The following is a 17,235-nucleotide window of genomic DNA, read 5'->3' on the forward strand; positions in this document are numbered from 1 at the left end:
TGGGCAATCTAATATCTGGTTAACATGTAGTCTCTAGGGCTGTCACTTGATTTAGAAAAGCTTACCCAATTAATCATCTGAGTTTTAGTCAATTAATGTACCGGTAATTAATCAATTAAACCTGCAGAAAGCATGCATTCTGAGAGTGTGTGTAAATATTTACGAGAAATGATAAATGTAATATTATTTCTCTCCAGTGTTTGTTATTCAGAGATGTCTTACACACCTGCTACAGTGCTAACTTTAAAGTTGCCTGCCGCCCAAATTTTTCCTGCTGCCTCTTCTCTCTCTCTTTTTTTTTAAAAAAATTTTTTATTATTAACTGGCCAATCACATCAAATTAAATCACATCACATAAATTCCAAATTACAAAGCCAAATTTTTAAATTTTGTTGGGGGAACCCATACTTCAAGATCCAAAGGGGGATTCAGATCATCTTCTTATTACTGCGTTAATGTCCAAATCAGTCCCAATCAGTCCAAACAAAATTCATAATTCTATCCAGTCTTATCTTGGTGTTTCTACATCATATCTTGTTCATATAATTTCTATTTTTCCTTTACGATCTCTTCTGTTAGTCTCCTTAAGCCGATAAGCAAAATAATAATCCTGTGTGGATTTCCCGTTCCTCCACTAAGTCCAGATGGTTTCCATATATCTCCTTCGTAGATAGCATCGCTCTTTCCATCATAAATTTGGCATTTGTCGCTCTTAAGTCCCACCGAGGAGTTGATCCACGATATGTAAACAACTCTATTTCTCTCTTTCTCCTCCCAGACCCAAGAGCTCCAACAATGCCTCCGAAAATGGCGACGGCATTTTTAACTGCGTCATTCCAAAACTCTTAGCTTTCCAGCTTCATCTTGAAACATTGCTTTGGTTCGAAAGTTTATCTCCACACAGCCTTAAATCCACAGCTTAAGTCCTTAGTTTCTGACTCATTAGGGGAGGGGATTCTTGTTAAATCACATAAGAAAAAGGAAGGCAGGTTTTTCCCCCCTCCCCCCTCAGTCATTTGTCATACCGTATCTTGACGTATCTTCTCATATTTTATTCTTGTCTTGTTATCAGAGATCTCTTCTGTCAGTAGTCTTTACTCCCCTTTTTCCTTGAAGCATGTGCAATTTATCTCGTCCAAATTGTTTCTTTCGAAGATGCTTGCAACTAGCGGCGCGAATCAGGGACGGCGTCCAGGAGTGCCGGAATCCCACAGGAGGGCTTTGTGCCTAGTGCCCCCACCCCCACAAATTCGGGGGTGGTATAGGGCACAGCAGGCAAGGGCCGTCCCCCCCCCCACAATCCTGGGGGGGGGGTTAAGGAGGCTAATTACCCCCATCATAGCCTCCAAATTACCTCGTGTGAGTCGGAGAGATGTTATTGTCAGCCATCTTCCGATGCGCCACCTAGTGGCCCCCCCTGCTGCCTCTTCTCTTTACTCCAGTTTCAGGTGTTGAAGAATGGAGATCATGGTGGGAATGGCCTTTGCTACTGATGACACCAGTGATGACTGCCACTCCATTTGTAGATGAGGCATCTGGTATGAGACTGGTGGCAAGCCAGCACTTTTTCCGGTGGCATCTGCCACCACAAATTCCACTAGCTGTATTGAACTCACTCAGAACACTATCCGATTCCACCACAGAACCATGCTAAATTTTGCATACAGCATTACCGGGCGGGGATCACCCATGAAGTCCTGTTCCAGCCCAACGGCAGCACTCTCATGGATATTGAAGAACTATTGTCCTCCACCATGCCAGAGACTAGCTTGGTCAAGGATGCTGTTGGGCAACAGAATAATCAATAGGCCAGCAGCACCCTCAATCTCTCTCTCTCTGGCCCAATACAGGTACAGAGTTTTTTAAGCCCACTCCAAGGATTTCTGGTACATGAGACAGTATTTCAATGGACAACACCCTCCTTCATCCTCCAGTCTAGCCTGGTGCTGTACTGACTACCCAGGTGCACACAGCTGAGATAGGTCAGGCTCACCCAGGTCACTCATCCAATTCTTGGATATATTGACACGAGGTAGGGTTCATTCCTTTTTAATATTATTGTCATCCTGAAAGACACACCTCTTCAAAAAAACACAACACCCGTTTACAAAAAATGGCAGGAATTTCTGAACAAAATACATGTTTCGATAAATAACTTCCAGCTGCCCACAAAGCCATGTAGCATCTCTATTTTGTTACATCTTTGTATAATTTAAATCATTTCTACTGTTTCCGTTGTAAGCAACCAGAGCAATTATTGTTATCTGCAGGAAAAAATAGATTTAGACAGAACAATGGAAGTCATGGAAATATGGGAGGGGGGGAAATAGATACTTCATAGAACTAATGATGCTGTTGTGATGCACTGCTAACTCAGCAAGTAAAGAAAGGTGCTGTATTGTTGAATGCTGGTTTCTAGCTCAGGATGTCGAGAGTCTCCAAAGAAAGAAAAAGTGGGGTTTTGTGTGTGTGTGTGTGTGTGTGTGTGTGTGTTTGGATCAGTCTCCAAAAATGGCTTCTCATATCCTACCTCATATGTTTGTAAAGTTCTCTGTTTTAGTTTTTTATAATTCAAGGTCAACATCTTGAATATTATTTAGAAGATAATAGGAATCCAGAGCAGACACTAGCTGCTGCCTACCCCTATCATCTAGTGCTTAACAATACAATAAATGGCATAATGGGTTTTTTGGAATTCATGTGGTGTGTTTTTTCTTCCTGTACAAAACACTGCTGGAATAATGCTGGCAGGCCTAGTCAGTTCAATTACCTGTTTTAGAAAAGCCATATGGTTATTGTGATTATTTTGTATTGTTTTGCAGTATTTTATGCTGTGCATTGCCTTGATATTTATGTGAGTGGGCAGTATAAAGGAATTAAATGCAAATAAATATGACTACAATGAAATTAACACAATGACTTTTTAAAATACAGGTGTGTGATTACAAATGAATGAATACTATGTACCGTATGTAGTAATTAGTATTAAAAAGGAAGCAATGAATTGATGGTGAGTTTGTTTTTCAGCAATACTAAAGGGATTTAGTCTGACAGCAGAACCCCCAATATACCCTGATTTAAATGCAATGTGATGTACAAATTGCAAAGTATTAAACTTCATGCAAATCACAATCCTAATTAAGATTTACACAGTGTTAATACTTCTGGTGGCAAGACAGGGCATGGTTCTTAGAACATTCCACTCTACTTATCACTTCCATATTATTATGAAATTCCACAAACATCAGGCCATCCTTCTGACAATTTGAATTTCCCCCAGATTTGTATTGTGTAAAAGAAACTTGGTGAGATGTGGGCATGTGCTACCTGGGAGCATAGCACAAACTGGAACTGTATTCCAAAATGGGGTTTTAAAATAGAACATAAAAGATTATTATTGGTTCATAAAATGAATGTGTTCTTAAAGTAACAATTGACTTGGAGTTTTAGTGAGATAAAGACCAAAGTTAAAATTAAAGGGGATTTTTTGGTCTCGAAGTCGGATTCCCCGTATATTGATACTGAGAAAGAGCGGCAGTGATATGAGAAGAGGAGCATTTGTGTTGAGTCTGAATTCCATTAATGTGGGAGAGAATTTGGAAGGAAAAGCAAATGTATGTTCTAGTTCAGTGTATGTTTCACAATCACTCTGGAACAAATTTAAAACAAAGCTGATTTAAGCTTTGTGTGTTTATTTCTGGAAGGCTCTATGATTAAAACATTGGTTTTCTGTTTGTATGCTTGCAAAACATATTATCTGCAACTTCCTGTTTAGATACAGATATATGCTCCTGACAGAGAGGATGGGATGAGAAAGAGTGTTCCAAGTCTGCCTAAAGCCATGCCATCTGTCCTTGAAGACACATTCCTTAAAGTGTTTGGGGACTGACTGTGGTCACTCAGTGCAAAGGTTATATCACTCTGAACATGTTCTGAATTACTTCTCTGTACAGTATTATTGTTTCATATGTCCTGTGATTTAACTCAAGGATTGAAAAGAGATTTCTTTCGCTGAGCCGTGGCAACCACAAATTAGAACCTGCTCTGAAGACTCGAACAAACAGTGGCTGTTCAAAATAATAACATTTTTCTCCTTTGCAGGAGAAGCCTCTAAAACTTGACACTGTACATCAGAAGCAATGTTGAAAATGCTCCAACTGGGAGTAAAATAAATGAATTCACATTATGGTATATGAAAAAAAATTGCTTCCTCCATCTCAGCAATGCACAAACTTTATAGACAGAAGATTTGTGAGACTGTCAAAATATAATATCTTAATCTAGCCCTAAACAGAAAAAAACCATGTATTCTGTTTGAAGCTGTATTCTAAAAGCAGGCTTCAACAAACAGAGTACAATCCTATGATGTATCACTCTACAAATGTGTTGTGGCACTGCTCTAGTCCTTATTGTACTTCCATTGAGCTTTGATCATTTAAGTAGGTTTGGGTATGTATAGTTAGCACATTCGTTCTGTCTTTGTTGTTCTCAGGCTTCGCAACATTATCTGAATAAGAATTGGTGTAACTCAAGAAGCACAGCTGCTTCTATGTGATGTTCATTCACATTACCATTCCCTCACTTCCCTTATATCAGGTTTGTGGGTAACCATGAAGGGTTTTTGACTATGTAAACTTCAGGCACAACTGTGGTGTACCTAGTTTGTGAAAACTTCTCACTCTTTCCCCATTCTGGTGTCAAGGAATCTCTTCCCTTTCCTGTCCAGATGTTATGGAATCTTCACAATCCAGATGAGGAGAATCTGCATACGTTCCAGCCCAAAGCAGTTTGATCGATACATTCTGTTTCTAGCTAAATAGGTGACATCCACTGTAGCATCAGTAGGGTCCCTCTTCCCCTGCTATTTGACTTAGTAGGGAAGCTTTCATGAAGGAAAATAAGGCTGCAACCCTAACTTAACTTGGGCTTACTTCTGAGTAGAGATGGTTAGGACTGCACTGTAAGCCTATCAATGACTACTACTCATGATGGGTATATATTACCTCCAAGTAAGAGGCGACCTGCTTCTGAACACTCCAGTTGCTTGGGATCATGATTAGGAGAGTTCTGTTGTGCTTATGCCTTACTTGCAGGCATCTGGCTAGACCTCTGGTCTGATCCCAAAGTGTTCTGAAGAGCTAAAGCCAGGATGGAAGCAATAACTAAACTAATCTATTCTTTTCATATGCATTTATTGCTGTTTCTTTTTATTCTTGAGAGCTATATTGCCAGCTATGCAAATGTAAAGGATCTGTACTGAAACTGTTCAATATAGACTAGCCTAGGGAAATCATGGCAAATAATACTTTGGCTCATTTGACCCTGGAGAAAGCACTCAAATGTTCTTTCAGGAATAATCCATTTTCACAAATTTGATAATCCTCCACTTCTTGCTGTGTATATTGGATCTGTCATCTAACTCTTGTCCGTGAGCCAAGGATTTAGTTCTTTGTTTTTAGTCTGTTGTATTCCACATGCTCTTAGGAATGCTTTCATTTGTTTTTTGGGTGTACTGCATTCACTTCTTCCTGTGTCCGTGGCATTCTCTCTAAATCTGTGGTGGAGACTTGGGGAACTTGCAGCCCATATTATCAGGTGTTTTCAGCCTTTGCTGTTTTCCCACCTTCTTTTTGCAGCTGTTGAAACCTGGTTTTAGACCAGCTTGGCAGTGAACCCCTCATGTAGTTCTCCTCCTGCAGGTGAGAGTGGGAAGAAAAAGCGTCTGCCTTTTCTCTAAGCCCGCAAATGTCCTGTACCCTAGCTTTTGCTATTGCTTTTCTACTCAGTAGTTATGTGTCCCTGCAGGAGAGATTTCCCTTGATGGAAAATGCTAATTACAAATCAATAAATTTATGAGGAAAGAGGCTGGAATAATCGTGTGTATCTTTGGGGGTTTGCCATTAATTTTTGTATCTCCTTGGAATTGATAAAGCAAGTTGCTTTGATGCAGGGCCCTTAACGTTGAACAAATCTTTCCATTCATTGGCAACGCGATCTGTGAGAAAAGCAAAGATGAGCTGGCATGTTGACATTTCGGTCCTGTTTGCTGCACAGCTCTCAGAAAGGAGTGCTGCTAAAGGCCAGAGTTTTTGCTTGTTCAAATGTTAGTACCAGGAATGGTGAAGGAAGAGAGACAGCTGCTCCCCACTCCTGCTTTACAAGTCCAAAATTCTGTATATTAATCCCAGCTGACAAATGCTGAATACATACCAAACAAGACTTTGGTATTTATAGAATGCATATAACAATTCAAGGAACAGGCCCTGCAGTCAGCATTTCAAGCAGCAAACTAATGAGATCGTTGACAGCTCACTCTGATTTTTTGAAATTGTTCTGTGTGTATGGTTCTTAGGGAAGTGAACCTCTGTGGAATAAATTGCACTGGCATACTGTGCTCAAGTGATAGTGCTCTGCTAAACCATAAAGAAGCATGTAATGCCAGCATTATAACAGTGTTTTGTTTTCTACAGAATTTAGTTCAGTTTTGTCATGACTTGGGCTAGTAAACCGTTAAATCTCATGCTGTCCTATTCCAATCCACTGCACTCTCGACAGATTTTCAGCACACAGCTTTTTTCTTCTTCATTATATTTAACCCAGGATGTAGTTACCATGTGTGGCTTTGTTAAACTGTAGTTACTCCTTGGTAGTGTCTTGCTTTGGTCTAGTAAATACAGTAACCCAGGCTTCCTCAACCTCTGCCCTCCAGATGTTTTTGGCCTACAACTCCCATGATCCCTAGCTAGCAGGACCAGTGGTCAGGGATGATGGGAATTGTAGTCTCAAAAAACATCTGGAGGGCTGATGTTGAGGAAGCCTGCAGTAACCCCTGTACATAGAACTGCAGCTGGCATTGCCATCTGTCAACCCAGAACTCTTGTTGTCTGTCTCTTTAAAATCTCTATGGTAACAAGAAAGCACAACAGTTGCTGGGCTTCCTGTCCTGTGTTTTTCACTGGTCCCTTTGCCTTTCCTCCTCCTGTGCTTGTGGTAATAAGTCGGACTTCAGTTTTGCCCCATAGCAGATGGAGGCGTGGCAAGATGAAGGGGCCAGTGGGGAAATGAGGTGGAAGGCACAGTGGTTGCATCTTCTCCTCGAAGACTGCCTCTCCCCACATGAGAGAAAAGCACTAGGCCTCTGCCAGGTAGCCTAGTTGGCTCATTCGATCTACACAAGACAAGACACACCAGATCTTCTGAAACACAGTGTCACATTCCTATGGATATTGCTTGCTGCAATGTGGGAGGCCAGTGTGTGAATCTGTCCTAAAGTTTAGAGTGTATTCTGTTCTCCTCAAAATACAAATGCGGCAAGTTGCTTAGAAGGGGTTGGTGTTAGGATCAAGCCTTGTCAGAGGAATTTGGCCACTCTCCAGGTGCCCGGCTTGATTCCATGTTGGCCTCCCCCGTCAGCGACTCCCGGCAAGACAAGGCGAGGTCTCTATCGGCCGATCCTCCTCAACGTGAGAAGAACACAACCACTCCCCCCTGCCATCCCCAGGGAGGGGAGAGAGACAGACAGAAATGTATTTACATGCCTTTATTTCTGTCTTTCCATCAGTGCAGAGAACAACATGTCTGCACCCTCTCACATCAGCAGCCACAGCAGAGAGGGAAAAACTCCACCCATGTACTTCCAGTACAGGGTCATGTGACACTCTGAGCTAACATCCGGTGCTCAGTGCACACAATAGACTGTTCCTTGTTCCCACGGTACAGTCCCAAAACATCAACATCCTGTTTGGCTTTCCAGCCATCTGGAGCACTCAGCAGCATTGCTCCTTTTTCGTAACAGTTGGCATGCAACACTTGCTGTTTAAGAAATGACAATAGTGCTTCCATCTCTGTGTGGTGCTGCATATAATTGTGAGGATTCTGTGGTTGCCCTCCCCCCTTTGCACTCCCACCTTTTCTCCTTATCCTATTGGATTGTCCTTTTCCTTGCACACAGAGTAAACCAAGCCTCTGTCACAGAGCTGGCATAAGTGATGCTGAACTCCTAGCACAGAGGGATATGGCCTGTAACACAATTTGAACATGCCGTATTGTCTCTTCAGGCTGCTAAGAGTATTTCAAAGTAAAGCACCACAATAAAAAAAAAGCAAGAGTGAAACTGTTTTTCATTACTTACAGCAATTTCAGGCATCTGTCTGAACCTTACTACAGCAGTATGTTGACATTTGAGTGACCTTGTGTTTCTCTCTAGGAGATGGAAGCCCAAGATGAATAGTTGCCCTTCCAAAGTTATTTCTGTCATATTCAGAATAAACACTTCTAAACAGCTCTTGAGGCTTTCCTTCTAGAAAATACTCTGATTAGAGGATCTGTCAAATAAGGGACAGAGCAACTACTATTGCCTGCTTGAGTAGCACCCTCAACATACTCTCAGACAAATTTTGCGAACAAAGAGGAAGCTTCAGGGGGACCATGACAGCTGCTAACATTTCATTTATTTGTTTGTTTATTGTATTTCACTTTCCTTCAAGGAGCTCAAAGCTCTTCCCCCCTCCCCATTTTATCCTCACTAAGCCCTCCAAGGTAGGTTAGGATTAGACGCAGCAACTGGCCTGCGGTTGCCCAGTGAACTTTATGGTTTGAGTGGAGATTTGAAGTTTGATCTTCCAGGTCCTAGTCCAACTCTCTGGCTACTACCTCACACTGCCCCCATTCCGCCATGCACCTCAATATCTCATCCAGTTCCCCCCACATGATTGTCTTTTTTGACTGTCCACATTTTGCCTCATGATGTTTCTGGATACCAGGGGCGCTCTGTGCCCCACAGCTTCTTCTGCTTCCATGGCAGGTGGCATTTGTGATCATCTTCCAGCCCTACAAATGATGGGGAAGATGAGTGTTGGGCACTTTGTTCCAAAGGAGCCACTGTCCCTGTCAGTGAGGGCACAGCAGAATCTTCCTTTTATAACTGCACGCAGGTCTGCTCTACTTAATGTGACGTTGGTTTGGATTGTATAACAGCTCCTTGTTGTCTTAGCTTCTTTTTGCTTGCTGCATGAACTCAGCTGCCATGTGGAATGATCTGAAGCAGCCTCCAGATGGTGTCTGTAGTACGTGCCTTGGTCTCAGTTTCATATATCAGTATGAAATTCACCTGTGGGGGGATTTTAAAATAAGCTCAATTGGTGCTTGATACACCATTAGTTCCTCATGTTTTCATAAGGAGGTGGCAGCTCCAGGGCTTTGCAAATGAAAAGGCTGTGTGGGAAACTTGATGAAGGATATGCCTTTGTGTCTCATATACTGAAACACCACCTACATCTTGAAGTACGAAAAAAACATTTTTGAAGGGTTTGTTGAACCTTCTTAAGAACGTGAAACTTGGAAAAGTGCAGTGGGTTTAGCCTGTAACATAGTTTAAACATTTACAGTGGTACCTTGGGTTAAGTACTTAATTCGTTCCAGAGGTCCATTCTTAACCTGAAACTGTTCTTAACCTGAAGCACCACTTTAGCTAATGGGGCCTCCTGCTGCCGCTGCGCCTCCACTGCACGATTTCTGTTCTCATCCTGAAGCAAAGTTCTTAACCCGAGGTACTATTTCTGGGTTAGTGGATTCTGTAACCTGAAGCGTATGCAAGCAGAGGTATCACTGTACTGTGAAAAATGTTAGCAAAACAACATATTTTAAATGTGCACCTAAGAGCCCATTAAACATTCAGGTTGGCTAACTCTCTTCAGGTGTTCTCTGGAGCTGCATTGGAGTAAAAAAGAGGTTAAGAGATGTCAAAATGAGAGCCTCAGCAATATACTTGCTATAGGTAAAAGTCACTGCTCCCTTTCCATTTATGTGCTTAATGGACATCTCAGGTTGGATTTGAATGTATGTACCTTGAATTGTATGTGGTACAAATATAACTTGCACTCCCTTTATATACATAAGCTAGAGGCCCAAGGGGCAAATATTTCATATATTAATGCAACCACCTGGTTCCTAGTCAAGTTAGACATCCACAAGGTGGAATGAAAAACAGGCCCTGCATGTTTGATTCTACATGCAATATTGTGATTTTAAACAGAATTGTGTTGCAGAATTAGTTCAAGGTTTACATTGCATGCAAAGTGTGTATGTGTAATACATTCATTTTCCTCTACTAGAAGCTATTTGTAGCATCTCTAATATAGCTAAGTAATTTGCATTATGAATGAAATGCCTATTCAGTGAGTGGATTCTTATGACAGAGAAGCATGTAGTAGCCGCAGAAGCTTATTGCATAATGTTCACAACTATCTGCAGCTTCTGACTAACCAGCCAACCCCCAGACTGCAGACCTCCCACAGCCACTTGGGAAACTGGAGAAGCAAGGAGCTGGTAGCAACAAGCATAATTGTGTGGCCAGGCTCTGGACTGCTGCTTCCCCATGTCATTATGGGCACTACACAGTAAGCTTTTGAGTGGGTACCACATGACTCTGCTGATCTGCTGAAGAGGACAAAACATGCCTTGCCTGAAGGAAATTTTGACTCGTCGCGGATGATGACCTAATTACAAAGCCATCTTAAACGCCAGTTAACTCACCTTTGAAAAAAAGAAATAGAGATAATCAACGGCACTTTGGGTGAAATGGAAAGGTGAAATCTGAGTTTCAGTGTAAGGAGATTTAGGTTATACTGACTAAAGACTTTTAGGCTACATCAGTTCGTAAATGGACAGAAAGCGGTCCCTTTTCTTCAGTGGTTTCTGGAAGTTTGTAATGGAAACAACAGCATTGCAGAATTTCCATCACTTCTGATGTTACAGTATTGTACGTGATGTTAGATGTAGTTCCCAGAAGAGCAATGTGACACTGTTTAAAATGTGACCTCAACGGTCTTCTTCACCTTTTATTGCTAGAGAGTACAAGCCATCAGTTGTAGATTATTTGCACTATTCAGTGAGGGAAATGCATCTCACCAATTTTTGTCCCATTCATGTCAGGCCTATATTTTGCTGGATGACTTGTTAGCCTGGATCATCTCTCAGTGTATGTACGTTGCCGTGGCGGACTTTCGGTTTAAAATTTTTACTGGCGCTCTGTGCAACACCAAAATCCGGTGCCTCTTGCTTCTCGGCATTCATTGTTCGTCATTGTTGGGCACCCCCTGTGGTACCCTCTTGGCTCAGCACTCCTGCGGGCGAGCCAGTCATCTCCCCTAAATCTGCCTCTGGTAGGTTGCCACATTGCTGAGGGAGGATCTGTGTCAGCTCTAAAGACCCAGACCCTCACTTCAGCGCTGATAAACTCTCTTTTCTCAGAACTAGCTTTGTGGAGGTTTTCTGAAGATAGAAACCTGTATTTTTGAAATGACAAACATCCCTTCAGTGACTAATTTGACCCACCAGCCTCTGAATCCCAATCTCTGCATCAAGGAGTCCAGGAAAATGAAATCAAGGGGCCATTAGTCACTAGCTCAAGGCGGAATGGCTGCCCCTTTGACAATAATAGTGGGGTACTGGCTTCCCTGCAGAGAGTGACCTACTAAAATAATAGAAATGTACTTAAGGCCCAGTTCTGACCTCATTTTTGCCACTGTTGCTCCTACAGGATACAAACATTAAGCAAGTCCATAATCTTTTACAGGAAATCGTTTGGGAACTGATCAGCTACTTAGCAGTGGAGATTTGCTGTTTGAGAAATGTAGTATATCAGCACTAAATAAGGTTATCTAAGGTGCTGCGGAAGATCTCTTGTGACCAGGATAGCAATAGCTTATAAATCTGGTGGTTGTGTAAATATATCAGAGCCCTCTGGCAGGCAGGTTTGAGGTTAATTCAATTCATTACCGGTCATTCTATCCCTTTGCACTCCCAGCTTGTCATATTGAATGTCAGAGAGAAAGAAGTCCCATTAATCATGCAAACACTGTCTGCAGCAAAGCTTTGCATTGCACAACTGTGGGATGTACCAGCCCTTTCAACAAGATAATGGCTCTCTGGGCCAAACCAGACATGAAGTAGGAGAATCGTGAATAAGATCTCACATGTAGTTAACAGCTGATCTGCCATACAGTTATTTACTCTTGTAAAGTTTGTGATTTGATTTTTCGCACCATTCTCTGGATTTAGCTTTGAAATGGCTAGATGGGATTCATTCACTAAGTTGTGTTATTTCTTACATTTTGTTAAGACTTATCTGTTTCAGAAGGCCGTTGAGTGAACTGTCATCTGATGGGCTTTAGCTCTGTGCTAGCACTTTTAATATATTGCTATTTGGTGGATTCTGGAACACCTTTTCTTTGCTTTGAAACTGCATGGTTTTTTTTAAAGGCTCAGTTTGGACATTCTCTCTGTGTGTATGGTGGGATATGTGTGAAAGATTGCCCCTTGCAGCCATGCCTACAGTGCTATCATTCCCTGAATCTGACACCTGTACACTTACCTTTTTTTTATTTATTGAATTTTTGCCCTGCCCTGCCTCCCCCAAGTTGTTCAGGGTGGCAGATTTTTATACAATTTAAAAACAAAAAAAAAAACAAAGCAAAAACATTTTAAAACAGATCAAAACGTTCTGATAACACTTACAATTAAAAACATATTTCCATCCAATGATCTCAGTGTTTCCATAAACGGTATTCTTGAGCCACCGAATGTTTAAAAACAAGAATGTTTTTAATTTCCCTCATAAAGTTAATAATGATGGGAGACAAGCACACCTCACTAGAGAGGGCATTCCACACCTGGGGGAGCACCACTGAAAAGGCCCTGTTTTGCTGTGGTTATTACATTAACTTGATCCAAGTGATCCAAAATATTGCAGAGCAAGGGTTTGCATATATAGTCACCAGGATGTCAATAGTGACCATAAATCTCTTTCCGGCAGCAACCCTCCCCTGGTTGCCCACAATGAAATGAGAGATCCTTCATCTTTCCTGAGTATTCCTTACACTCCAGAGGATTTCGAGATGGGGGGGGGGGCAGGCGGCAGGAATAAGCAACAGAGAGAAGCTCTGGTAGACACACACAGAACTTGGTGGTAGGGAGAGGTCATTTGGCTACTATGTGCCAGGCTTTAGAGACACTTGGATTATTGCTGCTTCTGAGTGTCTTTAGGGAAGGGATGGTCAAAATTTGTGACGGCTACAAAGAATGGTTGTGTAATGCCAACAAAAAATTGTGGAACCCTGTTGCAGAGTGTTGGTACAAAATTCCTGTGAACTACTGCAGTGGTACCTCGGTTTATGAATTTAATCCATTCTTAAACCGAAACAGTTCTTAAACTGAGGCGTGCTTTCCCTAACGAGGCCTCCCGCCACGGGTGCTTTTCCACCATTTGGATTCTGTTCTTAGACCGAGGTAAAGTTCTCAAACCAAGACACTATTTCCGGTTTTGCAGAATTTGTAAACCAAATCGTTCTTAAACTGGACTGTTCTCAAACAGAGGCACCACTGTATAGATAACTATAGAACAACAAGTTTTTCTTCTGTGGTTAGATGAGTAAATTCTGCTTTTATTTATTTATTTATCTTGGCAGCGTTTTAGATGATGAGAGCAGCAATCTCCGACAACAAAAGCTTGACAGACAGGTGAGTTTGTAAAAATTTCATTGCACTTCATTGGTTATTTCATGTTGATAGCTGGAGCTTGCTTAACTGGATTTCTTAAGTATAAGACAAACTTCCTCTTATTGATATTCACAACTGGTAACTTTTAGGTTTTTTCCATAGCATAAATCAGTGCTGACCAATAAGCCACCGGGCTCTTTAAAACTAGGTGTGTAGTTTTGCTGTGGATATGGACAAATGACTCATAAATATGCACTATCTACCATCATAATATAAACATGGAAACATCTGGAATGAGAGATCCATACAGCTGGAAAATACACTCCCCTTCTGGTTATAAAATCTGCTAAGGAACTGAGAACTGAAATATGGTAATTGTTTAATGCTCAGCGAAGATCACTGTTACCCTGGGCTGCGATGTTGATACTAGCTTTCAAATTTGTCTTTGATACAAAATAATATTTGGAATCTAAATCGGAAAATCAGATATCCCACAGTCAGCATTTTCACATGTTCCATAATCAGACCACAGTGCTCCATTCTCCAGGTTAAGGGTGTGATGTATGAAATTACTTTCAGCCACCCCTGAACAAGCATGGGTCACTTACATGGTCTGATGCAAATAGTTATTAGTATGTTTTCCAGAATCATCACTAGCAATTGGCTGCAGCCCGCTTGCTTTGTGCTTCTCAGGGCTGGGGTGTGTGGATTGATCTGATGGATCATGCAATTGTTGTGGAATCTCTGTGCTAGATTAGTTGTAGCATTGGGAAAGACTTTTATGCATTTCACAGTGCAATTCTCCCTGTGCCTATTCAGACATAAATTCCATTGATTCAGTGGCTAGGGAGTTGCAGCACATAGAGCTTAGATCATAATTATAATCAGCATAATACAGCAATAATTTTAGTTCCTATATTTTATTGCTTTCCCAATATTTAGTATAAGCGATTTTAAATCTCAAATCTGACTATCAGTAGTCAAATATCTCTGCTCTTATCACCATAGGTATTTTTGCTTTTTAAAGTTTTTAAAGAGGCTCTCCATAAAGAATTGCTTGCGTATCTCCACTGTACATAATATAGCAAAATAAATGCTTTGATACAGAATTGTGGTAGGAGGTTGATGTCAAATTTAATATTGTTTGGTTCAAAGCATCTTGCTGAGACACCCAGAAATCATTCCAGAAGCCTACAGGTTCCTATTTAATCTAATGAGGAGCTCTCTCTGTGTGTCACTGTGTGTTTTCCCAGCGAGCATTACTTGAGCAGAAGCAGAAGAAAAAACGTCAGGAGCCACTGATGGTTCAGTCCAATGTGGACAGCCGGACAAGGGCGCGCAGAATGAAACAGTCAGAAGAACAAGCACCATTGGTTGAATCTTACCTCAACAGCAACAGCAGCACCATTTATAATGGTATGTGTCCTAATTTACTGCAAAATGTCAAGGGCAGGAAAAGGATCAAGAGATGTATTCGAGAATATGCTGACAAGAATTTTAGGGGAAAAAGTAATATAAACTGGTCTAAACATAGGCATCAGAATTGAATATTTGTTCCTTTTTACACAGCGGCTCGGCCTCCCTATAACTCTTACTTCAATAATCCATCAAATAGTATTTTGATTATTATTCTCCCAGTGGAAAGGGTTTGGGGGGGTTTAGCTCTGTCAATCTCTGTCAGAGATTGACAGAGCTACTGAGCCATCTATCTTCCTTCTGAAATTATTCAATCATTCACCATTTGTGAGAGGTGTTCCATTCACAGTTGCAGAATGCACTGCTGTTGTTTTAGCAATGAATTTCTCATGGTTTTTAGCAAAAACTAGAACTACTACTTTTCATAAAATGGAAGAGGACAACTTGTCAACAGAATGTACATTTCCTTTCCATGTTCTGTAGAAAGTTGACTGCACATAAAACTTTCAGGCTTTTTGTCCACTTTCATAATCACTAACTGCCCCCACTCCCCAGTTAAACTTTTAAATATAAAAATAAAAATGCACCATCAGTAGTTGAATGTCTGACTGAATAAATCTTACTTCTTGGTACACGGTTGCTGTCCTCAGCCTTTCAATCTTGGCAAAGAATGGTAAGTATACATATTTTAGTAAACATTATGTGCGGCACTGCAATATCATGCAGTCCAAATGACCTTATTAATGTGAGCATACAATTCCTTTGCTCGCAGATTCATTTTATATGCATGTTCATTACATTTTAGTTTATAATTATGCCATCATTTGCTTCAACTGCAGTAAGTCTGAGACAACCCTTCTCCCCTTCCCACCATATGAAAATCTCAATCCCCTAAAGTATGTATTTCCTTGCAAAATATTACAGGGAAAATGTTATTTTTTTACAATAGCCTTTTAGAAAATTGTTCACTTTTCCCCTTTAGCATTCCTCAAAAGTGTTTTTTTAAAAAATACAAAATTAAAGAAGCATTTGAATTTCATTAGCCGTTTTTAACAGCAGTTTAAATGTACATGGTGTTTGAATATTAAATGCATTTGACTTAGTCTCAGCAGCCTTTTCTTCAGTTACATTTATAAATTGGAAACCACACTGTGAATAGAACTTCTGTTTGGATTAATGATTTGCATTTTGTGGCTCAGCAAATGTTGGTATGCATGTGCACAGAGGAGAGAAGCATTAGGTTGCGTCCAGCACTGCCATCATTGGCATAACTTCTTCATCCTCTTATCTCTCCTACGGTCCCCTGCACATGCCAAAATATGCTCTGTAATGTTGAGGGACCGGATTTTGGCATTTGGGGGGTTGAAGGCAAAGGAGAGGAAGGTGGAATCCTGTTGCGTGTATGGTAGTCTGATCATGCAGAGTGGGATGCAACCCATTTTTCCTATGGAAAATGTGTTGGCTCAAAATACATTCGGTTCCTGTCTGCTTCTTCCTTCCTTTTATATAACGGTAACTTGCAAAATAAATAAATAAATAAATAAATAAATAAATAATGTATTTCAGATGAAAAGTTTTGGCTGTACCTTGTTTAATTTTGAGTGCCATTTTACTTTGAGCCATAAATGACATCAGTTTTCCACCAAGTGGCAAGTTTCAAGTTACCAATTCAGTGGATGTTTGTGCACATTCTATTAATGAGCATTAGTTAACACTTAAAATGTTTCAAATGTTTTTATTCACACAAGCAGGGGGAATCTAACAGTTTTTGACATGCTATATATGAAACAGTGTTTTAATTTACATTTCAAGATATGAGAAAATTTCAGTTTTGTTAACCTATAATCGAAAGCATGGGTTGATAGAGAAAATTAAATGGTCTCTATTAAAGAAAACCTACCTTTTTGTTTCAGTTCATCCTCCTTTTTGTGTTAACAAAAGTACAGTTAAAACTTAATAGCTTTCTATTAAGTTTTTCAGTAGAACAAAAGGACCTGGGTACAAATTTAACATGAGATAAAATTGTTCCAGAAAACCTTCACCTAGAGAGGAAAATCTAAGGTTACAGAAGAAAGATAAAGAAAAAAAATGTTCTGTCTTTATCAAAGGACACCAGCATACGAAAATGTCAAGTCAAAACATTGTTAACAACCAGCCAGGTTTTATCAGTACTGCGGGATGATAATGATTCAACATTTACAGTGGTACCTTGGTTCTCAAACTTAATCAGTTCTGGAAGTCTGTTCCAAAACCAAGGCGCACTTTCCCATAGAAAGTAATACAAAATGGATTAATCTGTTCCAGACTTTTAAAAACAACCCC

The 17,235-nt window shown here is 40.6% G+C and overlaps 1 protein-coding gene across 5 annotated transcripts in view; it reads left to right on the top strand.

Annotated features, from left to right (window-relative positions):
* Positions 1-17,235, top strand: part of TUB (TUB bipartite transcription factor) — a 118,398-nt gene that overhangs the window by 67,832 nt on the left and 33,331 nt on the right. For 4 of the 5 annotated variants that reach the window (XM_083590177.1, XM_083590174.1, XM_083590178.1 and 1 more), the window contains exons 2-3: positions 13,467-13,518; positions 14,751-14,913. In XM_083590177.1, the coding sequence (XP_083446303.1) occupies positions 13,467-13,518; positions 14,751-14,913 (215 nt within the window). Of the gene's footprint in view, positions 1-10,563; positions 10,587-13,466; positions 13,519-14,750; positions 14,914-17,235 lie in introns of those variants that run through there. The other variant, XM_083590176.1, reaches the window with a different exon arrangement.

The sequence above is a fragment of the Podarcis filfolensis genome (assembly GCF_964270895.1).
Source record: "Podarcis filfolensis genome assembly, chromosome: 1".
Lineage (NCBI taxonomy): Eukaryota > Metazoa > Chordata > Lepidosauria > Squamata > Lacertidae > Podarcis > Podarcis filfolensis.